The 26437-nt window shown below is 46.5% G+C and overlaps 2 protein-coding genes across 13 annotated transcripts; both read left to right on the forward strand.

Moving 5' to 3' along the window:
* The first annotated feature begins 811 nt into the window (after window positions 1-811).
* On the forward strand, window positions 812-6234 carry PTGES2 (prostaglandin E synthase 2). The gene is made up of 7 exons (XM_056351503.1): window positions 812-1033; window positions 1832-2026; window positions 2705-2760; window positions 3387-3539; window positions 4106-4306; window positions 4618-4735; window positions 5437-6234. The coding sequence occupies exons 1-7, from the start codon at window positions 833-835 to the stop codon at window positions 5563-5565; spliced, it is 1053 nt and encodes a 350-aa protein (XP_056207478.1). The 5' UTR covers window positions 812-832; the 3' UTR covers window positions 5566-6234.
* Window positions 6235-6953: 719 nt separating this feature from the next.
* Window positions 6954-26345, forward strand: ODF2 (outer dense fiber of sperm tails 2). 12 transcript variants are annotated; one of them, XM_056351341.1, is made up of 21 exons: window positions 6954-6992; window positions 8409-8496; window positions 9198-9351; window positions 10719-10844; window positions 11465-11608; window positions 12734-12900; window positions 13941-14070; window positions 14363-14494; window positions 15363-15437; window positions 16151-16222; window positions 16803-16919; window positions 17836-18021; window positions 18850-18959; window positions 19653-19788; window positions 20472-20582; window positions 21230-21334; window positions 21893-22051; window positions 22939-23039; window positions 23574-23736; window positions 24096-24221; window positions 24967-26345. In XM_056351341.1, the coding sequence occupies exons 3-21, from the start codon at window positions 9244-9246 to the stop codon at window positions 25138-25140; spliced, it is 2442 nt and encodes an 813-aa protein (XP_056207316.1). In that variant the 5' UTR covers window positions 6954-6992; window positions 8409-8496; window positions 9198-9243; the 3' UTR covers window positions 25141-26345. The 12 variants fall into 12 exon arrangements, 11 of the variants coding, with proteins under 11 accessions (XP_056207316.1, XP_056207318.1, XP_056207319.1 ...); XM_056351343.1 differs by lacking the exon at window positions 6954-6992 and adding an exon at window positions 7096-7222; XM_056351344.1 differs by lacking the exon at window positions 6954-6992 and adding an exon at window positions 7310-7697 and having other exon boundaries at window positions 9183-9351.
* The last annotated feature ends 92 nt before the right edge of the window (window positions 26346-26437 follow it).

Raw genomic sequence — 26437 nt, forward strand, 5'->3', positions numbered from 1 at the left:
CGCGCGTCACGCAGGGCGGCCGGCGCCGGGGTAAGGCCTGTGGTGAGCGCGCGGGGCGGGCGGCTCTTCGCTCACCTGCGGCGGGTGCTTCCCGCCCGCGGGGCTGCCCCCTGCCCCACGGATGTCCACAGCCCGCCCCGGGCCTTCCCGCCCCGGCACGCAGCAGCGCTCCGTGCACTGGGGCACGAGGCGGAGCTGCCCCCGGGGCCGCCCCCCCGAGCCCAGGCGCGGTCGGCGGAGCCGGGCCCGCAGCGCTGCTGTGAGGAGCCGCCGCCGCCGCGCGGTGCCGAGGCCGCCGCAGGGGGGGTTCCCGCCGGCCGCCCACCCCCAAGGCACCGGCGCCCATCGCGTTGCCCTTGGCCCAGCGCCGCGCCTCGCTCGCCCTGAGGAGGCCTGATCGCTGCTTGGCCTCGTCATCGCCACCCCCGGGAGGTGCCACCGGGATGAAAATAACTTCTAATTAGAGCACTAATTCAGGCGGCGCCTCCGGAGCCGGCCGGCGCGACGGCTCCATCACTAACGGGGTATCGGGGCGAAGAGGCTGCGTCCCCGCCTGGCACCGCCGCCAGCCCTGCCGCCGTGCGGGGCCGGGCCGCGCTGCGCCCCCAGGAGGGCGGCCGAGCGCTGCAGTAATCACTGAGCACCAGTGTAATTAGCGCCCGTGCCCGTGCCCGGGTGAACAAGGCGGCTCCGGGCGCGGAGCGGCGCGCGCGGGCAGGGGCCACGGAACCGGCGCTCTGGGATTCGCTGTCCCCGGCGCCAGCGCCGCAGCCACCGGCGGGGCGGGGCCGCTGCAAGCCCCTCCCCTCCCCGCGCGCGCCCTGCCGGGAAGATGGCCGCCGCCGGCAGGGCCTGGCGGGCCGCCGCGCTGCTGCCGCCCTGGCGGCTGCGGGCCCCGCGCCGCGCCTACGGGGCCGCGGCGGGAGCGGCAGGTGGAGGCCGCCTGCTGCTGGGCGCCGCCTTCGCGCTGGGCGGCGGTGCCGGCCTCTACATGGCGGCGCGGCACCGGCTGCGGGAGCACTCGGCCGCTGAGGTAACGCGCCGCCGGGCCCCGCTCGCCGCCTGAGGCGGCTGCCCCCGCCCGCGGGCCGCCCGCTCCCTCCCGCCTCGCCCGGGCGCGGCGGCAGCCCCAGGAGACGGAGCCGCGGGGCGTTTCTCCCGGGCCGGGCGGCCTCTGGCGCCCCGGTCTGGGGGCGGCGGCGGCCGGGGCCGTGCGGGGCGCTCGCTCGGCGGTCGGGCAGCGCGGTGCCCCGGCGCGGGGTACCCGGCACACGGCGGCTGGGCAGCGGCCCGGGGTGGCTGCATCTGCTCCGGGCGGGGACCAGCGCCGGCGCGGGCACAGCGGGGCTGGAAAGCGGCCCCTGCTGCCGTCCCCCCGGCCCCGCCGTTTCCCGGGGCCGCGATCCGCGCACACGCGTGTGCCCCGGCAGCTCCCCCGCCTCGGCCCCTCACAGACTGCTGGGGGCTGAGGGCTGTGCATGTTGCATGTAAACGGCTGTTTCAGTTCTGATTTAAAGGTGATTAAAGCACGGCCGTGTTTTTCTTTAGTTTTAGGATTTACTTCAGGAGGGGTAGATTGGGGTTTAACTTCTGTTTTTCCTGGCTCCGGCAGATTAAATAGGTATTTAGGAAAACAGATGTTTGGTCCCAACGGCAGGTGAATATTTGTGAGGCCATTTGAAGAAAGCGTCTGTTAGCCGAGATGTTATGATGGTCAGGTGTCAATTGTGAATGCCAGTGACTGTGATTTCATGGCAAGGATAAGGGTGGAAGGAAGGTAATATCTGTATTCTTAGTAGAAAATGGACGCTTCTGCTCTCTTCTTCCCCAGCTGCCTGCAGGGACCCTGCAGCTCACTCTCTACCAGTATAAAACGTGTCCATTCTGCAGCAAAGTCCGAGCTTTTCTTGATTACCATGGACTGCCCTATGAAATTGTGGAAGTGAACCCAATAATGAGGAAAGAGATCAAATTTTCTTCCTACAGGAAGGTGCCTATCCTGCTCGCCAACGCTGGAAGCCCTCTGGTACGTCTTACTATTCTGAAAGCTTGATTTCCCCACAGGCAGTGGTCTGCAGGCATTTGTCTCTGTCATGTCTTTGATTTATCACATGCACTGTAATTTTTAGATCATATTTTATTCTCTCAAGAGCCTAAGATTTGCTTCTTGCTTCATTACTTTCTCTGTTTGGCCTTACTAGAGTCTTTGTTGGCCTGTCTTGCAAGGTGTGTTGTTTTGTGTATTGATTTTAAACGCAGTGGTTATCTAGCTTCCGTCAGCCATTGTACAGGACATATCACTTGTACCAGTGGTAACAGGAACTGCTTATATCTTGTGGGGAAAAAATGAGATCTCAAGAATACTGAAGATTCAACTTGGCTTTTTTTTTTTTATGTTAGTGTTGCTTTTCCTTCTTCACTGCCAAGAGCCTAAATCCAAAACTCGCTAGTATTGCATGTGCACCCAGCCCTCGGGTCCTCTGTTGTCAGAATGAGAGACAAATTTGAAGTGATGCTTATCAGCAGCCATAGAAGGGATCAGAATGTCTTGAGATGTGCAGGGGCTCCAGTGAAAATGCATGGTGGGGAAGGAGGACTGTAGTACTAACTTGGAGCCTCAGCATGCAGGGGAGAAAGTTTTGAAGAATTTCCTGTTCAATTACACCAGCTTCTTTTAAAAGTTTGGCTTACTTCTGTTTTTCAGCAATTGAATGACTCTTCGGTGATCATCAGCGCAATAAAGACCTATCTCATTTCCAAGTAAGAAAACGGGGTGATGGGAGAGGAGTTGAGTGTGAATGGCCTTAGGAAACTAGAGATGTAGAAAGACTCTCAGAGTTGGTCATAAGTATCTTGTTGACCTTGGTCTCTGAAGCTCTGGACGTTCGGGCCGGTTGACCTGAGCCTGGCTGGGATGATGTGGATGGTAGCTGTATATGTTGTGGGGTGTGTGTAGTCAAGTAAAGCTTTTACCTTTCAGAAATGCTGTTTCACCTGTGAGATTCTCTGCACAAAACCTACTTAAACACAGAGCAGTGTTAGTCCTGGAACTAAGCTTACAATTAGCCAGTTATAACATCTAGAATTAAATGAAATTGCTCTGCCTGCGGCCTGTCCTTTAGGTCCACTTGAGCACTTGAGAATGATATAGTTACATGCCTGCAAACATTTCTGTTCCAACACAGACAAAGGTGTGTACGCTAATAATAGTTATTTGCAAGTAGTTGTTCTAGTCTCTTTTCAAAACTTATTTCAAACAGAATTTGGAACTTTGTGTGCTTATTTTCAGAATAATACATCTTAAAGTATGTATCTTTCAATCTGTCTTCTGGTCTTGCTCATTTGTGTAGCAGCCAGATCAGTGCTGACGGTGTTTCTGTCTACAGGAGGAATAGCTTAGAAGAGATTGTGTCATTTTATCCTCCTATGAAGACTGTGACTGAGCAAGGCAAGGAGGTATTTGAGTATGGTAATAAGTACTGGCTCATGCTGGATGAGAAGGAGACAAAGCGAGTCTATCCTGTCAAGGAAGTGAGAGTGTAAGTGCTCTTAAGTTTCTGAGCCCCCCAAGTAGGGCCACAGCCCCCTCTGTATGTACTCAGGGATGATGCAGATAAAAAAATCCCACTGGTGCTGGCAAATCCTGTCACACCCCCATTAGTGTTTAAAGCCTCAATAGTTACAGTGGTTTTGCTGTGTTTCTTACATAATTTGAATCAGTGCTGTTAGACAGCCTAGTTACCACCATCGTGCTCATGCTAGCCTTCAGTTGCCTCCCCCTTCCTTCTTGGCCTTTCCTTTACATCGCAGGGGAATGCTGTGGAGTGCTGTTTCCCCTTTCTACTTTAGCTTTCTCCTATTGGGAGGAGGAGCTAGTGCTCTATCTTAGTCTTAATTTCAGTTTGAGGTTGGAGGAGCCTTGCCAAAGATAATGATACTGAGTGCATTTCAGAGAGGTCACCAGAGCACAGGGCTGGGCAGGAGTTTTTGACATGTCTGTCCTTGGCAGAACCTCTGGCTAATGCCGGTGTGATTCTGCCTGCCTCCTGTAGCTCTGCAGCCTGTAGCTCATTCACCAAAAAGTTTTCCTTTTGAATGCTTGCAGGGAAGAAATGAAGTGGAGAAAATGGGCAGATGATTGGCTTGTTCACCTCATCTCCCCCAATGTTTACCGCACCCCCAGAGAAGCTTTGGCATCTTTTGATTACATTGTCCGTGAGGGGAAGTTTGGCACCGTGGAAGGTTTCTTTGCCAAGTACATGGGGGCTGTTGCCATGTTCTTCATTAGCAAGAGGCTGAAGAAAAGGTTGGTACCACCGAGCACCGAGTACGCAAGAGTAGTTGTTCCTTAGCCTCCTCAGCGGTGAACCCCAGATATCAAAGGGCAGAACCTCAGAGTTTTAAACCAAACCACTTAATCGAATGTGATAGCAGCTGTACTACCGTAACTGGAGGTACTGAACTCCTCTACTCACCCACTACTTAAGCACTAACTGCCCCCTTCACTCCAAGGTACCTTCCTAATTCCCAGCCAAAGACCAGCCCATAGGGTGAGACATAAGAAGGTTAAAGAAATAAAAAACCTAGTGTCTTCAAATTAGTTCTTCTCTTATCCAGACATCACCTTCAAGATGATGTCCGAGAAGACTTGTACGCGGCAGTTAACGAGTGGGTAAAAGCTATTGGCAAACATCGTCTATTCATGGGTGGAAACCAGCCGAACCTCGCTGACCTGGTAAGCGGTTAATTCTTGCATTGGTTCATAGGTGTATTACAAATTACAAATTATCCAGTTGCTTCTCTGTGTGAAATGGTTAATACAAATATAGGCAGAGAAGGTGAGTTCATGAGATCCATTGTCATTGTCCTTTGTGCCGTAATACAATTCCCACATGAAAGGAACTTAACGTTACTTAGGACTAGGTTTGTTGCTGGAACCTGCACTTCCCATCGGCTGCAGGTGGATGTTACTGCTCATGTGGAAGCATGATCGAAGCAGGTCACAAGCCAGGACACTGCTCTGGCTCGTGACTGCCGGTGAATAAAGCCTCATGCCTGCACGTTCAGCGCTGCTGGCGTTCCCATTGCAGGCAGCAGTACACAGTGGAGCAGGATTCATCCCCTGCACCAGCAGTTCTCCTTGGAATGCAAGTGAAGCATTTCACATCAGGGCTTGATGCAGAGGTGGGATTAACTTTTGCCCCATTACTGTGCGTAGATCCTCATCTTTCCTTACTGTTTCTTCATGGAAAAACATGCATATTCTTAACTGCCTTTCTGCCACTCAGTCTTCCTTGCTAATCGGTCGTGGCATAGATGACAGGACAGGGAAAGAGCCTTATTGGCTAGGCTATTGAGACATCTACTGGCACCCTGAGCTGTTCTGCACTGCTGACTCTTTCAGTGTTGTTCGAATCTTTGTCTGATCTGGCACAGGCAGTGTACGGGGTCCTCCGAGTCATGGAAGGGCTGGAAGCCTTTGATGACATGATGGTTAACACCAAGATTCAGCCTTGGTACCAGCGCATGGAAGAAGTCATTCGAAAAGCTGAAGTTAAAGTCTGATGCCAGCTGCAGCTGCCTTCCTGAAGTACTTGCATGGTAAAAAAAAAACTTCAGAAGGAATGGCATTTATTTTTAGAGTTGAACGGACTGGTCACACCTAATGGATGGGCATGCAGGCACAGAGAATGTCCTGTTCAGAGTATCAAGTCGCAGTGAGCAGAAGGGATCCAGCTGGGGGTGTGTTTGAATATGGTATTTAGGAGGATGGGGATGGGTGAAAGGAAGGGATTTTGGATGCTGCTGGAAAGGAGAAGCTCCAAACTGAAGAAGGCAGCAAATAGGCTTCTTTTAGGTGCAAGCCATTCTCAGAGCAGGCTACTGTAAAAGCAATATGCTCTTGGCTAGTGTTGCAGCCATGTCAGGTATGGTGGGTCTGAGCAGCTTTTGCTTCAGGCTGTCTTCCACTACTCATCCATGTCATCTGAAGTGTTTTCCTGACTGAGAGACTGGATACTAGTTTTTAAGCGACGATTTTTGCTGCGATAGAATCCTGTAAACCCAGTGCCGAGGGAACTGGAGGAATCCACGGTACTGGGAAAGGCATCCTTCCTGTGACAGAAATGATGCTGCGCTCAGCAGATTGTATGCTTTTACTCTCTCCATGTAAACGGTTCTTTCAGTACTTGATTCTGTACGGTCTGCAAGGATAAAGGCTTGCTTTTTTCCGTGCCCTTTGTGAGATCTGTGAGTTCTTACTTTGCCTGTTATGCCCAGGAAGCACACCCTACCCCAAAATCACTAACGCAGAGCAGTTGTGTGAAAGATGAATCTTTCATGAAATCTCTGTGCAATACCCCCAAAAACTGGTGTGTTCTTGTTTTGGAAAAAGAAGGGTTAAGAGCAGTTTGCGAGCCCCAGGTGCTCTGGGTGCTTCTGTGAGAGCACCGGAGGTTCCCGGGGGCCAGGGCGGGGAGCCCGCCGTGCGGCACAGCGGTTACGGGGGTTACTACAGGGGTTACGTGCCCGTTGCTGTCACTGACGGGAGCTCTGTTCCCCGGGGGGAGGGCAGGTTACTTCGGGTGCCTGGGCCCGCCTGCGCCGGTGAGAGGCGTGGGGGGCGGTTGGGTGGGCGCCGCCGGGGGAAGCCCCTTGCGGTAACCGGGAGCGCCGCTCGGTGGCGGACGGGGCTGCCCGGCCTCCCGCGCCCCAGCGCCTTAAGCGGGGTCCGAAACGCGCCGGGCCGGGCCCCGCCGCCGCCCGCTATCAGCGGCCGGTTGCCGTAGCGGCGGCCTGTTGAGGGGCGGGGCCTTGTGGCGCGGCGGCCGGGTGACGCGCAGGGTTTGAACGGCCCAGTGGGAGCGGCGGGCGGGCGCGCGGCCCCAGAAGTGCGGAGCTCCCGGCCCGGCCGCCGGGTCTCCGTGGCAGCGCCTCCCCGCCGGCGGCGTCGGCCTCCTGAGGCGGCAGCGGGCCCCGCGCGGCCCTTCACGGTGAGGGGGGGCGGGGGTGTCCCCGGGGAGGGGGCCGGGCCCCGGGAATGGGGACCGCGCGCTGGCGGGCGGCTTTAAACACGTTAACGGAAAGGGCGGGAGACGGCGGGGCGGCTGCGCGGGCCGGGGGTGCCCGGGTAGCCCAGCGCTAAGGCGGGCCCAGGCCGGGGCGCTGCCCGCCCGCCGCAGGAGGCCGGAGCCGCCGGGAGCTGCTGGAGCGAGCCGTGCCGGTAGGCCGGGGGGCAGCGGCCCGGGCCCCGGCCGCGGTGGCTCCGGGGCTCCGTACGGCTCGGGTCAGCCCTGGCCCCCCCCACCTGGGCCTGGGCGAGTTTAACCTTTCTCAGCGGGACGAGGCGTAGGCGGCGGCCTGGAGCAGCCGGTGCTGGAGCTGTGCACGGCCGGGAGCCGGGCAGCCCCCCGCCGGCTCTCCCCGTTCCCAGCCCGGGACGTGCTGCTCGGCCTTCCCCGCCGACTGTCCCGACTGCCGCCAAGCCGGTGTGACACCGGGGTGTGCTTGGTTTACACATCCCCTGCTCGGGAGCAGGCGCAGCCGTGCCGGTGGCTGTGTAGAGCCGGTTATCACGGAGCCCTGGCGAGCTGACAGCCGAACCCCCGCGCCAGAGCGACCCAGCACCGCACAGCATCCTGCGCCACCCCCTGCCAGTAACGCTTGTTCTCGCCCGGCAAACGCGGTGTTCCCCCAAGGTCAGCCAGCAAAGCCTGGCACTACCCTCGTAGCGTCACTTCACCCCACCCCCAGCAGCCATCCTCCCTTGCTCGCATTTCTTCAAGCCCCCCAAGTCCCACCAGGCAAGAAGCTGCTGGTGCTGCAGCTGGCTCCCAGTTTGGGTGCTACGGGTTGGCCAACCAGTATGCACAGGTCTGCTGGGCAGGCAGTGACCACACTGCAGCGCTGGTCTGTGCAGTGCTGCATTTCCTCTTTCAGCATGAGTGCTGATTTGGATGCATCTCTTCAGCCTGCAAAACCGTATAAACCTAGTACTTCAACGTTTCTGTCAAGCTGTATAGAATTTGTTGTTGATGGTAGAATTTGAGGGGGTGTGTGGTTTGGGAGGGGATGTACAGGTACTCTGGAACTGTTCAAACCTTGCTTCCTCATGAAACTGGTTAAAACTTGCAGTTAGAATTTGAAGGTTTGTAACTAAGGGCATTGTGTAATTGTACAAAACATTTCCATTGGTTAAACCAGCTTTCATCATCGGTATGTAAGGATCTACAGTCTTGGTCCTTCCCTCATCCCAAGCTTGTCAGAGGAAGCCAGGACACACCAGCTTTTGTTGTTTGGTTTCATACATTTGATGTATTTGAGCCTATGCGTTGCCTTAAATTGAAAGGATGTTCAGAAATTGGCACCTTTTCCTATTGATAGTCATTTTATTATTGTTTCTATATCAGTTGTCCTTCACTCATCAACAACAACAAAGTGACTTCAGTCCCTGCACAGAGCACGCTGTCCAGAAGAGCTAAAAGCTTTAGAACAACTGTAAGTGATTTTACCAAGGCTGACAAAAACCTTTCTGCCAGAATGAGAGGAGTGCTGCTGGTGGATTTTTGTAAGATTTGCAATTGCTTTATGCCATTACTCAACATCAAGCTCGAAGGTGATGACTAACCTTGCATCTCTAGGCTTCTTCATGTTGTTCAGTATTGCTTAAGGTTATGCTTTTTTCTGAAGATTAAAGAAATGCTGCGATCCAAAAGCTTTTAAATATTTGTTTAGCTTCAAAAGTTAAACAAAAAAAAAGGACACTTAAGGTTAAGCATGTCTGAAAGAGTCTACAGGTTCAGCCTTCTGGGGTGGAAGGATCCGATGGGTCTTGATTTTTCTTAACGCTTAAATTAATGCTCCTCTTCTCCCACCCCTTTCAAATTTGTCTTCACAATCAGATTGTGTTGGTTACTGGAACCCTTGATTTGCTCACTTGCTCTTAAGACTTCGAACTCCAATGACTCTTACAGACACCTGCTATCAATCCAACTGTATTTGGTCTTCAGTAACCATGTTGAAAGTAGAAAATACCAGAAGCAGATAAATTACTTGTATTAATCCTAGCTTTACAGCAAAACAGTGTGCAGTTCAGAGTGGCAGGTGCCACTGAAAGAAAGCTCAAACTTTAACCAAGGCTGGCTGTTGTTGCTCTCTGGCACAGAGGGAAATGTTATTTCCAGTTTCCTTATTCGCAGGTTTCCTTTCATTGTATTGCCCTTTCCCATTTGTGGGAGAAGAGTCATGAAGAACCGTTCCTCATCTCCTCCTTTGCACGTCCATGTGGATGAAAACACTCCTGTCCATGTCCATATTAAAAAGGCCCAGAAAGCCACACCTGCAAAATGCCAGGTAGGAGCATGTGGCTACAAAGAAGAAGGTGAACAGTCGTAGAAGCACCACAAAATCTTCAAGCTCTGTTTTACTGTTGTATTAGAACTGTAGGACTTGAGTTCGTATTCGGTGGTGACTTTTCAGTAATGCAATTTCTGTGTTTAAGATGATGTAAGTATGATGTAGAATATATAGTTACTTTTCATGTTCAAGTGTGTGGCTGTGAGGAGTGTTGCTTCCAACGTGATACGGTTTGGGAGATTTTTTTTTTCCCTTTATTTCCTGGATTTGTGTCCTGAGAACAGTTTTTCTTTCGGCTTCATCCCTCTTTTTATAGAAAAGCTTTGGGGAAAGGTAGTATCTAGGTGTTTCAGATACCGTCTTGAATGTGTTGGAATAAATGTGCTTAGAAAAAGTCTGGATTCAAACCAACCTCTGGCATTAAGCATCTTATCAGTCTGCTGAGCTATGCAGCAAGGGGAATCTCTTCATAGCCTTCTCCACAGCAGGTAGAAGGCAATACTGAAGTTGATTTTCTAGCGATATCACATCCTCTTTTGTAGCTGGATGTTTACGTAAAGTTGTTCTCCAAAGGTGATGGAAGTTGCTAGCTCATTCTTCCTTACGTGCAGACATCCTGTTCCAAGGCCTCTGTAAGTTTGTGCTTGTTGCTAACAGCAAATACCAAGGGAGTAGGGCCTCACAGTGAAGTCAATGACTCCTATTAATTAACTGCCTGTAGGGAATGTTTAGGACATCTGATTTTCTCTAAGGCTAGAACTGTGCAAAACCACTACTGTTCCTGCAGTTAGAGCACCCTGAGTTCAGTACAGTAGGTGTGCACCTGCTAGCTGACTGCAAAGTGGGGAAAACGCTGCAGGGGCTTTTCGTAATCAGTTGCACTGAACCGTTCTTTTTTCTCTGGTCGTGCTGTTGTCAAATGATATAGCTGCTCTTTTGAGATGAATCTGGAATGGAGAAGGGATCTCCCAGGTTGTTCCCTCTTCACGTGAATGGGTTGTATTGCGGTATTTTTTTGTGTTTCCATAGAGAAGGGACTTCCTTCCCCCTCGCCCCAGCCTCCCACCCCAGCCAGCCGGGTAAGGCTCTCATGGCATCACGAGTGCGGGTACCCCAGTGACAGAGCAGAGCTGCTGTGTGACAGACGGGAACGTACTGCACCTGGCCGCGCCGTCAGCTGGACGTGCAATAGCCTGCCGTCTGCCGGGTGGGAGCCTGCTGCGGGCTGCTGGCTCACCTGATCTGGTGTATCATGTGTAAATGTGTTGCTTGTGTATGAATGATCTTTCATTTGGTTTTTCAGCACTAAAAAATGTAAATGGTTATTTAAAAGTTGTGATTTATTTTATTTTCTCTTTCTTTAGCAAAAGCACAAACAGAAAAAGAAAAGGGATACTGTAAATGTGTGCCAAGCTGCCCAGGTGAAAACTAAGGCTCCCTGGATGCCCCCAGGCAAAACATCTGTCCGGGATTCCACCTGCAGGTGGGAGGTATGGCTGATTTTGCTCTTTAAAACAAAATTCCATGTTTACCTGAGGTTGAAGAGAGCAGTTGTGTAGTGAGGGGGCTGGGCTGATCTGAAAGAAGGCTACTGTCACCTACCATCCCTTTTAAGTGTCTTCTGTAAGTCTTTTTCATTTTTTAATACAGAAAATTTTGAAATTAATTAGCAGCCTATGGCTATGTCATGTCTTTCTACCTCTAGAAGCCAGATAGATGTCTTTGCTGTAATTTTTGCTAGTTCCCTTCAAGACCTCATCTGGAGGCACACGAGGGGCTGCTGTTCTTAGTCTCTTCCGAAGCATGGAGCATTTGTGTAGCATTGTGTAATACTTTCTTTCTCATGGGTTGATAGTTCTGACTTTTTATATTCCTGGCTCTTCCTAGATGGGAATTGAACTTCCATTGTATTTTTTTTTCTTTTTCTGTTCTAGTCTTTCTGCATTCTTGACCTTTCCCTGATGGAAATGAAAGAGCTGTTTACAAATGCTTTTTTCCTTATCAGGCTTATTGCAGTGATGCGACCTGGTCTCTGTTTTTGGCAGAGTTAGGGTTAGAATACTATTTATAACTTTATACTAAATAAATGATGCCTTTTATTTTCTACCAGGGACCAACTCACCGCCTAGAAATTGTGCCTCCAGATTCAGAAAAAATGCTGTCAGTGTTGCGCCTGAGTGACCTCTCTACAGATGAGGAAGATGCTGAGAAGATAGATAGTCTGATTAATGTGGTGGGAGCGATGAAGAATGAGGTGAGGAGACAGTGTAAAGGCTTGCTGACTCGGGGCTCGTAGCTGATTGTTTGGCAGGAGGAGGCTGGAGTCAAGTCTTGGTGCAGTGGAAGACTACCCAGGCCATTGCTAGCTTGCTTAAAAAATAAAAATCCGTCTGAGTTGTTTAGAAGAGCTGAACTACCCTAGTGAGAAATTCACTAAACCCTACTATGAAACATTTTAAAACATTATCCATTTAATAAGGTATTGCTGTGTTTCGGTTTTCTGCCCAAGCCCAAAGTCTGAAAACTGGTCATTCTAGAAGGTGAAAAATACAGTATGTTGATGTTTTATTGTCAAAGAATCCACTTTCTTAACAAGATTGTTTCTTCTGATTCTGTTTCAAAATGTGCAACCCAGTGATGTTGTGTTTTCTTGATAAATAGCCTCTTATGTACTTGACACCACTTAAAAAAATGGGTAGGAGATGTTCCTAGGTTTCATAAGATACATTGTGGTGCGGGTAAACTGTATTTTTAACTTTGAGTTAACACTGAGGGTAGCAAATCTTGTATTGTTATTATTTTACTCAAACCTACTTGAAGTTCAAGTCGTGAACAAGAATAGGTTTTCTTACATTGTTTTCAGTTTTATTTATGCTACACAATTTAATGGAATTAATGCCACGGAACTTCCTGGGTAATCCAAAATGGGTAGATGGAAACAGAATGCCAGGGACTATTTAGGTTGTTTTCACTCAGCTCCCTGAATCTCACAAAGCTATAGCAGAGCAGCGGGAGCCATGTCCTGTGGGTGAACTGCTACCAAAAGTCCTTTCCTGCCATGTTTGAGGTCTGTCACATGGCTTGTGGCTGATGACAATTTCTGGTACGTGACTTAAAGCCAGGACGCTTGTGTGTCTCTGTGTTCGTGGGATGGGAGGTATTTCCAGGGAGTCATGCCCTTTGTGCGCAGGAACAACCTGGGAGTATCTAGGCAGGAAAGAAAAAAAGAAAAAAAGAAAATAGAGCAATGAAAAAAAATAATAGCCTTTTGTTGTTTGGTACAGTTGAGTAGCTGGTTCACTGGTTTGAGATGTGGATTCTGTGTATCACTTTAAAAACACCTGGTTTATGTTAAGTTCTATTTAAATATTGTCATCAGGCCAAGCTGCAGAAAAAGGAGGAACAGCAACGAATGGCAAAACGTCTTCTTGAGGAGCAGAAAGAAGAACTGAATGAGGTCACACAAGAGCTGGTAGAAACAGAACATGAGAATACGCTGCTCAGGCGCAATATTGAGCGCATAAGGGAAGAGAAACACCTGACTGTGTAAGAAAGCTCCAGCTCTCCGTTGTTACTGCAAGTAGTGGTACTTGCAGGACACCCGCTGCCTTTATTGCTAACACTGTTTGAGGCTGTAGTTTGTCCCCTGGGTTGCAGTGCTGCTGAAGAACTGACGTTCTCATGGGTTTTGTCACCTTCTGGAAGGAGAACTTCAGATGGCTGTAGCTGTGGGGAAGGGCCCTGGCGTGATTATTAGAATGGAAGAAACTCTTGAGAGCAGCTGGCTTGTGTGGCCTACTGTAGGGTCATCCTAGCTCTGCAATTAATATTTTGAAAGTTAAGAGATGCCATTTGAATTGTGATGATATTGGTAGCCCAACAAATAAATACGTATGGAGCTGAAAACTAGAGAATTTTTTGCCTTTGCGAAATTCGTACTGAGACAGGAGTGCCAGCCCTGAGAGGACTGAATCATGTTTGTTGTTTTCTTTTAGTGACCCTGAAGGCCTCCAAGGCTTTTTGCATCTGCTTTGTATGTAAAGAATTAGGGAAGTCTGTGTCCCCAGGGGAACACCAATGGTTTAAGCAAGTTAGATTTATTTTTTCCTTAGGAAAGATCACTTGGAAGTTAGTACTGTGTGTTGCCTGTTCAGAAAACTTCGTGAATACTACTGAGATTACAAGCCCTGGCTAAAAACTTTGCCATGTATGTCTTGATGTGCTTTCCTGTTTCATGTTCAGCTGTTTGGAGTCTTATTTCTGGTGTGGCTGAAGAGCCTAGGAAAAGCGAAGTACTGCATTTTGTTTAGTGATGTGTATAGGCTTTAGTATAAGCCCCATTTGTCCCCTCTTACGTTCCTGTTCCATAGCAGTGGTCCTAGCAAGCTCCTGGTATCTATTTACTGGCATCTGTCAGAACAGCCTCCGCACTGAAAGAGGGTAAATTGCTTGAGTAGTGTTTGTTTAGAGCATTTATGCTCTCATTCAAAGGTTTTTGAGTTTTAACCTAACAAACTGTATATCAATAGTGGCTGGTACAGCTGTCAAAGCTTCTTGTTCCTCTGATGACTGAACTGTCATTACAGGCTACAGAAAAAGTACTTGCAGCATGAGAAGGAGTGTTTGATGTCCAAGCTGAGCGAGGCAGAAAGGGATGGAGCAGCAGCAGCCAGGCAGATCCATGCCCTGAAAAATACAATTGGGAGACTCAGCATTGTAGGTGTTGTCCTTTTCTGTTCTTGCCTTTACTACATTGTCCTGTTCTACGGCTGTCTTAAAAATGTGATGTTACAGTTGCTGATCCAGAAAAATGTAAGGAAGAGTGGAGGGATTTAACATGCTTAAGGCGTTTGCTGGTTTTGTTTGACAGTGGAGTATTCACTTGCAGCATCCAGTGACCTCCTGCGCACATGGAGCTGACTGTTGCACTGCTTGTGCTTGTATCGGCTTCGTACATTAATTCAATGTGAACAATGTTTTTTGTTTGTTTGTTTTGTTTCTCCTGTAGGAGAAACACATGAGCAGCTCAGACATTAACACACTGACAAGACAAAAAGAGCTTCTGCTCCAGAAATTGAGCACCTTTGAAGAAACCAATCGGAGACTACAAGAACTTCTCAGAGAGCAGCATAACCAGGAGGTGAGCAGTGCTGTGTGGTTGAACTTAGCTGATTACAGGAGGCTATGTTGTCCTGTGGACTGAAATGGAATTTGAATTTGAGATTCTTTTAATTCTTTTTTTTCCCAGCCCTGTTTTGACTCTGTGTCATAAAGGATCAGTGGTTTGTGGTTTTTTTATACCTGCCTAGTTCATAGAGTAAGACTGGCTTTTCTGCTGTGAGGATGTTAGACCATCGAGTCTTTGACTGTATTAAAAGGTATAGACACTACTGTGCTGCCAGCTCTTTCTCATCTGGATAGAGCTGTATCTGCTCATCATGCTAGTCTGAAATGTTACTGCTACGGTTGCATTGGCTGAAGTCTGAGAACTACATGTGACCCTAGCTAATAGGTACCTAAGGATATTCAGAACAATTGTTGTAGGCTCTAAGAGCAATAACGGAGAAATTGTAAATAATTCTGTCTTGCTTGTACACAACAATTCTATATTGCTTGTAAGAGCAATACAGGAATAAAATTGCTATTCTTCATGTAGTTAATATTCCATTTGGGCAAAAGCAGGTTGATGCTAACAGTTTTTTCAGCTACCGGTGAGACTGGATAGAAGGACTGAGTTCTTCCAAATTACTTTCCCTGAGTAGCGGGAGGGTTTGGAAAGATCTTAAATTGCCATCGTGCTTTTCATTATGATCTTTAACTGAGAAGTCGAAAAACTTTCTGAGATAGGTGATGATCTGTGAAATATTTAGCAAATTTGATGCTTCCAGATATCTTCTAAGAATTGCTGCTGCAACTGTGGGAGGCAATAGTTTGTTTGCACAGTTCCATTTAAAGAATCTGTATAAAACTGACATTTTAATTAACAGGTTTTCTCACTCCTTTTGTAGAAGGATGCTCAGAAGATGCTGGAGCAGCAAGGAGCACTGCTGAAAAGGCTGGCCGAGTCAGATGCAGAGAAAGTGGTAAGCAAATCGCAGTATATCTCTCTCTCTCTTTAAAACGATAAAGCAGAAACGAAAATAACAAGCTCTGCTTTGTCTTGTATTCAGTCATAGGTCTTACAATAACACCTTTTAGACCAATAAAAAATATTCTGGCTTTTGTGGTAGTCAGAGCCACTGTATTGCTCCTTTGGTTAACAATCTACATTTCAGAGTGGATGGATTTTCATAGCTTTTGAAACATGGGGGCTTAGAATGGGGATAGCACAACTGAGACCTGCATATACGAGCATCATAAGGATTTACAGTATTCAGCTACAAAGGAGAGCTTAAGCCTGTTCTTATGTTTGAGCACAAATGATTCCGCTTACCTTTTCTTATGGTACTGAATGTAAACTAAGAATAGTTATTATGTTGCCAGAATTTATAAAACTTGATGTGAGACACAGGTGGTGCCCTTTTTTGTCTGTGGATGTATCATCCTCTCAGATCCTTGTTCTGGACTGGGCATCCTATTCCCTGTTACACGAATGTACGTGTATCTCTTCTGCTTTCTGCTTGAGGAGAGTGCAGCCTGTTTTTCTGGGGCTGAAGGATGCTCTTGCTGTGGATACCAGAGGGCCATGGATGAGAGGGTCTCAGGAGGGAGGCAGTTACACCTCTTTCCCTCCACCTGCCAACCTAAACGTGTTTGTTACTTAACATCTGCCTCTGAGTGGTGTTTGTTTTCCCAGCAACTTCAGATGAGGCTTCAGGAGAAGGAAGAAGTAGTGGACAATCTTATCATTCAGATACAGGCAGAAAAGGTAGTTTCCTTTTTCTGTTTTTCCCTCCCTGCTCCACCATCCAGTTCTGTAGAACCACAGATAGTCCAAAATATGAGTTTGTATTTGCAGATGATTATTTTTATAAGGGATCGGATGACTGGCTTGCTTATAAAACTAGACAGACAGCTGCCAATTCCCACACAGCTGTGGATTCCATATTCTACTAATGAGACATCCGTCACAAGGATGAATAGGTAGTATTCTCTTTGCTTGGATTTATCACTGAATTGCCTGTTTAAGGCCCTGTTGGTTCCTGATGTCAAACTCCAGTCTGTTCCTCTGTTTAGGAAGTAAAAGGGGAATGTAGGGGAAGAGATTAGATTTGAAGAATGTTTTGCCCTAGAACAAATCTTTCAGGCCAGTCATTCACATCTGATGTAAAATAAAGGGCTACTCTTTGTTCTCCATTTTGCTGGAGTAGGAGAGCTGCAAAGGGAAAGTGGAGGTGGCCAGAGATAATCATTCAGTGAAGAAATCAGAGACTATTACCGACTATGCAGTATTCCTTCTATTAGCTTCCTGGGGGAAAAAGGCATGTGTCTTATTGCTTCTTATTTAGGACCAGGCAAAGACAGCGTGGGAACTCTCCAAATCTATGGTGGCTCTGAGAGGCCATTTACAAGCACAGCTGCGAAACAAAGAAGCGGAGAACAACCGTCTGACTGTACAGACACGGGTATGTTGTCAGTGGTCCTGGGGGTTTGCCTCTTCATTTACTCTCGAAACTGAACTGACTGACGGGGAAGTAGCGCTCACCAGCTATCCTCCTACAGTGTCCCGTAAACTGAAATATTGGCTAGTGATGTTTACGCCAGTAATGCACAGCATGCTTTTCAAATGAAGTAAGAAAAGAAAAATCTTTTCACTTTCTTGCATGAAGCAAAATCATAGCTTTAAGGTGCAGGTGCATTAATTAGTTTGGGTTTTTTTCCTAAGTTAATTACTACATAATTGTTTACAATCTGTCTTGATGCTTGACTAAACCGAAGCCAGATTGTGAACAATTTAGTTTGGGAAATGTTTTTTAATCTGGGAAAAATGCTGTGCTATGAGTTCATGTATTTGATCACGCTCATGCATTCTTTCTACAGTATTAACGATGGGGAAAATTTGCTCTGGTTTATCTTGTTCGAAGTCTTATGTTTAACATATCTGTTGATGCGATATTATGATGAATGTATGTGTGTTGATGGTTTAGAGGAGCTCTAATTCATTCAAGGTATATATATAGCTGCATAAAGCAACGTTATAATATGTGAACGTATCAGTTGAGTAAGGAGAATGTTCTCGGTTAGATCTAAAGATTGGTAGGCCGGACTTACCTTGGTCAGGAGAGAAAATCGGTATTCTAGAGAGCAGCTGATGAAAGAAGAAAGGAAGACTCTTGGAAGGAAAGGAAGACGTGTCAAGCTGACGTCTTTCAGCATTAGGACAGGGTTGTGCAGGTGAAAGCAGATTGCAAGTACCTCCAGGCTGAAGGTTGGGGGTTTATGCCCAGCTGTCTCCACCATTTCTAGGAAATTAGTTGCTGTTTTGGGTATGCAGGTATAAGGGCATTATTCCGTATGGTGTGTTTTTTCCCCCCCCTGCAGAATCTGGAGCGCGGTGAAGCTCAGCATAAGGCAGAGGTGGAACGTATCATGGAACAGCTGAAAAAACTAAAGCAGAAGGCAGATTGTGATAAAGAGGCCCTGAAGAAAACCATCCATGCACAGAAAGAGTGGGCAGAGCGGAGTAAAGAGTATGCACAGCAACTGACTGTCCAGCTAGCAGAAAAGGTACCTGATAATACAGGAGGACAGACCTCATTTCAGGTCATGCATCTAAATCTTTGAATTCTGGTAGCAGCCCTGGGGACTCTGCTTTCAACTAATGAGTTTTGTTTTTGACTGGATGCCTTGACCCATTTATGCTAAGTTTAGAACAAATCTAGTTTTCTCAGCTGTCACTATATTCACTGTGTGTCCTTAACTTAGGACATGCAATAACTTAGATCATACTAAACTAGTAGATCTGATTTTTCACCTGGTTCTTTAGAACCATCTGAGGGTTGTCAAAAGCCAATAAAACAAAGTCTTGTGGTTTGGGCTGAAATCTCTAAATGGAGTTGGTTGCTAATCGAGAAACTATTCAGAGCAGAAAAGTACAAAGTCTTAGAGGCATACTGGAATTTCCTGTTGAAAAATGACTGAAGGATATAAAGAAAAACTAGAAAAGTTAGACAAATCAGAAGGGAACGTGGATTTTAGGCTACTTTTTTTTTTTTTTTTTTTTTTTTTTCCCTCTTCCTTGTTTTTAGAATTCAGGGGACCAGAGGCACTAGTAGAATCTTAGCCATGCTTTGTATTTCTGATAGTTCGTCTGCCTTCAGAGAGGATTCTTTTTTGCTGCTGTTATATCTGTTGGCTGACAGTAGTGTTGGAGAACACCTCTGTCTGAAGGTTCAGGAAGAATATAAATACTACTTGTCCTCGGTATTTTAAAAGTCTTAGTGAAGTCTCTTCACACATTATGCTTACCCATATCGGCATGTTGTCTGCATATTCCATATCCAGTGACATTTTTGTCACTCTTGCTCTTTCTTGTGTATTTCTTTTGTTTGATAGGACAGTTACATTGCTGAGGTGCTGTCTACTCTGGAGTCGTGGAGGAGTCGCTACAACAAAGTAGCAAAGGACAAGAGTGACCTCCAACAGGAAATTGTTGCGCTGAACAGGTTAAGATACAATTAGTCTGAAGCAACCAGCATGAGTGGGGATGTGTTCTAAGTTCAAGGATAGTTTAGTTTAATTTAATTTAATAATAGCATTAAATTAAATAATTTAATTGGATTGTCTGAAAATATCCAAGCAAAACCAGCACTGTCTAAGGGCTAGAGCAGTTCAGAGAGAGAGGGATTGCCTGTGCTGCTGACTTGCCGCAGCAAAGGCAGACTTTTAAAGAGTTTGCTGATCCTTAAAATTCTGTTCCGTTGCTATTTTGTAACACTTTGAGAGAATTAAGGTTTTTCTTGTGAGACCTGTTTGAGAAACTTGAGTGGCAGGGATCAGAAGAGCTAGGCAGTGTAGTTCATGCCAGTTTTGTTGTGAAGGTAAATAAATGTGTTGATATCACTGCGGTACAGTTGTTGCTGCACGAAAAAATAGGTAGGTATGAGAAAAGAGAGAGGTTATCTCTTTATGCTGTGTATCTTGGAGGCAATGCATTTGAGCTCCAGGGGAGCAACTCAAGTTAATTTCAAAGAGGCTAAGAAGATTGTGGTGGTAGTGTAATAGATAGGTGTGCATACATGACTGGAGGAGGAAGATGAAAGGGTAGGGAAAAGCTGTGTTTCTGAAGCTAATTTTCAAGTGTTAGGAGTCTTATTCTTTCTTGTCACTCAAGGATTAATTTTCTTTCTGTATGGCAGCCGAGCTGCAGACTTCCTGGAACAACACGCGACCTTAGAGAACAACATGCGGAAGGACAGAGAAACTTTGGTGGAAAAATTGCATCAACAGACTACAGAGACCACTTCTCTCAAAATGGAGAACGAAAGACTAAAGGTCAGCGATTCAAGGGTTTTCAAGCTGAGATGCTGGGAAGAAAAAGGAGAAATTATAACAAGTTTGCTTGGCCTCTGAGGACAGAGTTGAGTTGTGCCCGTTGCTCCCATTCAGTTTCAAACCAGTTTTCACCATAACCTGAGTATGATAGGGCAAGTGTGCTGGGAAGAGACATGAAGGGAAGTGTACATTCTAGGAGAAATAGGTTTCTCCCACATTTTGGCTAGAAGTTCTCTCCAATCCAAGTACTGTTTCTTCCAGCTGGGATCTTACAGCTTGTCCTTACATCTTCATGCTGCTGGCCAGAGAACAAACAACTGTAGCTCGTGCAGACAGAATGGTAATCTTCAGAATAAAAAAAATGGCTGGCATATTTCTTCTTTCATCTGTTACCTCTGGTGATCTCATAGGTGACCTACTGAATTTTCTTCTTGAAAAGCTAGGCATTGATGCAAATAAGGAGTGGCTCTAATCCAAGTAGCACAGCTCCTTCAGGCAAAGGGAAAGATTGCACATCCATCCCGAACCTCTGTGCTCTGCTGATGTGAATTTGGCAATCCGTTGAAGTCTGGGAAGTTTTGCCAACTTACACTGACAATGGTCTTTTTTCTTAGTCTAGACCATGTTAGACAGCTAGCGTGGCAGTTACTTCCAAGCACTCAACAGAAGATGTCTTTTTCCAGGCTGCTATGGTGCTGATGGAGGAAAAGCTGAACCAAGCGCAGATGGAAGTGCAGCAGCTCAAGAGCTCTGTCAGGAACTATGAAGGGTTGATTGAAACCTACAAATCACAGGTAGGCGTCTTATCAAAACCTTCAGCCCTTGCACAAACATGTTTTCTCCTGTTGCTATTGTGGCTTATTCTGTAATGATTTAACCCTTTGTTTGCTCTTGGAGGATGTTGCAGTTTCATACGGGTTTGGTCCTTTTGTCTCTATTAGCCTGACTTTTTCCTCGCACGGCAGCATCCAGACTGCCATGTGCTGTATGCCAAAAGGTGGAAGGCTTGCCTTCCTCACTGTGTGCTGCTACCTTGGTCATTAGGAAGAGCTGACTCCCACAGCAGAGAGGTCTTGATTAATTGAAAACTGCAGACTAGTTTTAATTATTTAATAACTTTTCCCTGCTCCTTTTCAAAAGGTAAAGGAAAACAGTGAAATGCTTTCTTCTGCCTTTTAGTGTAGCAAGTACTTGGCTGCTTTTCTGGGGGGACTTTGTGGTAGTAGGAAGAGAAGGCAAAAGGGGAGAACATTGGCTGGGAAGCCCAAATTACCCAGGTGGCAGAAGAATGTGAACTTCCAAATATAGTTCTGGGGTGGGAGTTGGTGGCAGGAGACTTGTTGCTGATCCTTGAGCAGTTTTAGCTACCCCAAAACACTGCACAGTTGTTGAAAACTATATATAACAGATAAAGTATGTGGGGGTTTTTTTGAACATCCAGGTGTTGAAGACCCGAATGGAAGCAGATGATGTGGCAGCAAAACTGGAGAAGCGTGATAAAGAGAACAAGGCACTAAAGGATGAAATGAACAAGGAGATTGAACTGGTAGCTAGTCCTCTAAAGACTTGCAAACATTCATGGATCTTAACGTTCTGAATGTAGTGAAAAATGGCTGTGAAGAGGAAATAAAGGCTTATCTTGGGTTTGCCTTTTCCATTAGTTTTTCTCAGGACTTGTTCATTCTGCAAAATTTATTGAATGTTTAGCAGCTTTTTTTTAACTATATGGCATTCTTCAGAGGTGTTTAAATTGCTTAGTGTCTCCTTTGTTGCAGAGATAGTGGTTTAGAACAGGGGACTAGGTAGGTTACACCATTGTCTGATGTGGAACAGCAGTCCTCAAAAAACAGCTTGTACTTCTAGTAAAACTGAAGCCCAGGATCCAAAATACTCATTCTCACTGCATTCATAGGAAATGCCAAATCCTAAGATAAAGCCTTTTGGAGTAGGAGAAGACCTTTGGCTTTGAACTCCAACACTGGCCAAATATCCACAGTGTCATTGTGGTTGCAGACTAACAAAGCTTCATTGAAGTTGAGAAATTTTTTTAGTCTTGACCTTATGAGCATTTAAAAGTTCCTCATGTTCTCTTCTTTGATTACAGGCACGTAAGCAGTTTCAGAGCCAGCTTGCTGAACTGGAAAAGCTGCCTGAGATCCTAAAGATCAAGGAGATGAAGCTAGCAGAATGTCAGGACCAGCTTCAGAGTTATGAGAAGAAGACCATGGACCTGTCTGCAGTGATTTCAGATCTCCGTCAGCGGGTAAGGAACTGGAAGGAAGTGTGTGCAACACTGCAGTCTGAAAGCCTGAAGCCAAGATGAATTTCTAGTCACAGGAAGGTTCAAACTTCGTCTCTGTTCTCGTCTCTTTTTGAAAAGATTAAACGTGCTCTGCAAAATAAAGGTGTGTGCCATGTCTTTGTGCAAGAAGCTAGCGGCTTAGCTAGTAGCATTCCTTACTGTTTGCAAGGTTTCTCATCCCTTGGTGCAGAACCTTATTGAGACTTGAATAGCAGTGGTGACCAACACTTGCTAATGCCAGCACTCACTTTTGTTACTTTCACCACCTTGTCAGCTTTCCCTCCTGTGGTTTTCTGCTGCTAGTGCTGTCCTAGCCTTGTTTTCTCACCCTGATTTCAGGTTGTTTTCCTAGTCCCTATGTTTGTGTCCCTGGGAGGATTGCGTAGGTACTGTGGGACAATTACAGACAGGCATGACTTCTACAAGCATGCCTCGGGACACAGCAGATGATCTTGCAGCCTTACTGCTCTACTCTGATGGGCTTGGAATTATAAACCGTCCTGGTATTTCAGGCTTTAGCACTTTTGTGGGCTGCTGTCATGCATGTGGCTGCTTTTAATGTGTGCATTTTGCCGCGCTTATGGGTGGTTGCTCTGCATGCAAGCATTTGCGGACCTGGCTTTTTGTTTGCAATATGGAAGAATTTTTCTCATACCATTGCAAACATTAACTGGAAGCACCAGCAAAATGGATGTTTAGTGCTTTGCTTTTCTGTCCACTGTTCCTTTTCTGGCACTCTCCAGAAATTACTAATTGAGCATGTTTCCTTCTGGCGAGCTGCATACATTTTAGGTGGTTGGTCATGTGTGGTAGTGACTACTGTGTGAAGTAATTACTGTAATTTTTAGATTGAGCTCCAGGGGGACAAAACGGAGATGACAAGAGAGAGGTATCAGTCTGCCCAGGAGGACAAAAAACAGCTCACCTTGAAGGTGGAGGAGCTGGAAAGGTTAGAAATACTAGGCTCTCTTAACCTTCCATTTCCATCCTCTTCCCATTGTTTTCTCAGGGGATTGAAACAGCTTCAGTCTTGTTCCAGTCCCCTGCGTGCCTCCAGGATTGTGTGTGTTTGCTTATTCCACAAGGATCTCTAAGCAGTAGCTGTCCACTGGAGAGAGATTTATACGTTTTTGCAGCACCTGTTGTGAATGTTGTTAGAAAGGATGGTGGCTTAGCAGATAAACCAGCTCCTTCTCCAATCTAGGCTGGCAGTTTTGAGATTACGACATATTACCATATTTTTACCCCTGTTTATAAGTTCCTTTTAGTGACAATGTCTGGGAAAATGCAGGTATGTGGGTATGCTGTATGTCCTTCGGTTTTTGCCATTTTGGTTTGAGAAATGAAGAAGTGTTTCCTGGGACTCTCACCCTTCAAGGGGGAATAGAATCTATTACCATACTACTCAGGACCTGATGAAAAGGCACTGAATCACACTCCATTTAAAATGAATAGGTTTCCTTTCCTTATTGTCTTAACGCAGAAAACTAGAAACAACAAATACCCAGAACATAGAATTCCTTCAGGTCATAGCAAAACGTGAGGAGTCAATCCACCAGTGTCAGCTGCGGTTAGAGGAGAAGACCCGTGAATGCAGCTCCTTGGCACGTCAGCTGGAGATGGCCATCGAGGATGCCAAAAAACAAGTAATTAATTTCTTGTGTTTGGGAATTCTGCCAAAACCTACCCAGACTGTAAAAGGGGAACAACAAGAATGCTGGAAATACTGCCTCAGCCTATGACCAAATTCATTACAGTCATCACGTTCAGTGAAATACAAATAATAAAATGTGCTGGTACTGTTTGTCAACACTTAAACCATTCAAAAACTGAACTCTGCACTCTAGTTTGCAACAGAAGAGAGGAAAGCACACAACTGAGCTGCTGCTTATGTATGAGGATGTGTCCAATTAAACTTTATAGAGCTTTTGTGGGCAATGGGGTAGGGAAAAATCATTCTGCTGTAGACAACCCTTTAACAAAGTTGTTTTGTTGGTACACATAGGTGGAACAGACTCGGGAGCGAGCAGCATCTAGAGAGAGGGCAGTCCAGTCCAAGATGTTGGATTTGGAGACCCAGCTAAGTAGGAATAAAACTGAGCTGAACCAATTGCGTCGGAGCAAAGATGATGTGAGTGATTTGCAAGGGATGCTCTTGCTGTGCTGGTGGTGTCCTGGCAGCAAATGGAGTCCATAAACCAAGGTCCTATGGATATGCTGCAAAAGTCACGCAGAGCTGTGCCTGAATGACAGATGTGTGACATGACATGTCTGTTACGTCCCTGATCTGGGAGTGTGGACTCTCATTTGCATATTACTTACAGCAATAATCTGAATGAACTTGCTCTAAACTTAACGTGTTTAAGAAAATCACTTTTTGTTATGTTCAAATGAGATTTGCACCAGATACCATGGACAGATTTCAACTTGGTTGACTGTGCCTGGTTATCTGAGAGAGAATGCTATTCCTCCTCTAGAGGAAGGGACTTATTCTAGAAGAAAGAAGGGGAATCTTTCATAATGTCCTATTTAACCTGCTGGTTTACTTGAGTTTTACTTGGAATTGAGCTGGCACATGGATCAGGTCAAATTGCCTTTCAGAAAAGAGTGTGTTTAATTCCCCATAACTATAGCTAATCAGTTTTAAAAGCCCAACTGATTAGCTGCATTGTCTCCTGGTTTTCTCCGCAGGTTGTTGAATAGAGTTGGAAATGAGCAGAACAAATTATAAATATCATAGCACCATCTATAGTAATATCATCTACAGCTGTGCTAATTCTTGTTGTTCTCAGCACTCTTGGGAAACAGCTGAAGGTTAATGTGAATAGGATGAACGTTGCTGTCTTTCAGCCTGTGTTTTGTGCTTCTTCATGTAGGCAGAGCGCCGGTATGAAAGCCGCATACAGGATTTAAAGGATCGGTTGGAGCAGTCGGACAGCACCAACCGCAGCATGCAAAACTACGTCCAGTTCCTCAAGTCTTCCTATGCCAATGTTTTTGGAGAAAGTGCCTTGCTGGGCTCCCCCAGCCACGCTCGTGCTTCTCCATGAGGACAGTGCTCTCCTTGCACATCTGCATTTAAGCACAAAAGGAGCGCAGTTTCAAAGCCATATGTTATTTTGAAAATAGGCTGGCACTTCAGTGTGACTGTCAGGAGAAATTTTCCTCTTTTCCTTGCATCATGAGACAGTAAGATGATGGTGGCATATGTCTGATCTGTAGGGTATCTGCCGTACTGGTTTGGTGTTGGAGGCTGGCACTACACCATAAACTGTGCCCCAAACCCAGAGGGTTTTGCAGATGATGGAAGAGGTCCTTTTCATCCTGTGAGGTCCTGGTTGTTTCAGCTCTTAAAACCTGTCTGCGATTTGTTGAGCGTGTTGATGTTTGTAAGAGCTCTTTTCCTTTTCCATTCTGTCTCTGTGTTGGGGAGATCATGTAGCGTTCTTTGTTTGTGGCTTCTTTTTGTGGTTTGTTTTTTTTTTTTTTAACTACTGAACATTGTATTGATACATTGGATGATAGGATGGTGGGAGAGGGTCCACCCACCAGAAGTGTGAAGCTGAAAATAACTGAAGTGCCTGGGCTCTATGCTTACACTTACAAGAGATTATCTCCTGAACAACCACAGTGTTTGTAAACAGTTTTATACCAGCAATAACGATTTTGTTGGTTTGGTTTTTTTCCGCTTGATTCTTTTATAGGCCCTGATCCTTGCCTTTTCTTCTGAGTGTGATGCTGCTTTACTCTTCTCACCCTGATTTCCTGATCCTCAATATCCCCAGGACTGAGCCAAACCCAACTGAATTCAAAGGAAAGATTGCAGTTTAACCTCAGTGGTGCTTCAGCTGGGGTCTCACTGTGAGTGCCACCTGAGTTCAGGGTGTATGTGAAATACTGACTTGGTCTTAAGCCAATTAAAGAGAACCCAGAGATACCCAACTTCTTCATCAAACTCGCCTGCGCCTTCTCCTGGGAAGTCGGGTCTTCAAGTGAGTCCCTAACACACGTGCGCTCTCTGGTGCCCTCTTCTTTCCGGTAAACGGTTCTTAGGGGGGCAAAACTAAACATTGTTTTTGGTTTTGATCTGCTTTGTAGCCTGTTTATGTGTGATGTGGTTATGGGGCAGTTCTTGTCAAAAAGGTTCTCTAAGTTAATTGGGTTTTGAAAGTTCTCTAATTGTGTGTGTGTCTAACACTTTTAAAATCCTAAAGGTGCTATGGTAAAACAAGCAATAAACTACATTTTAATTGGTTTTGTTGGGCATTTCTTCTTCGTTGTGCTGGATCTAGGGTCTTCTGGCCCCTATTTTAGAAAAAGCAAACCCCCACACCCCCCCTCGAAGCT

Source organism: Falco biarmicus, chromosome 9, assembly GCF_023638135.1.
Source record: "Falco biarmicus isolate bFalBia1 chromosome 9, bFalBia1.pri, whole genome shotgun sequence".
NCBI lineage: Eukaryota > Metazoa > Chordata > Aves > Falconiformes > Falconidae > Falco > Falco biarmicus.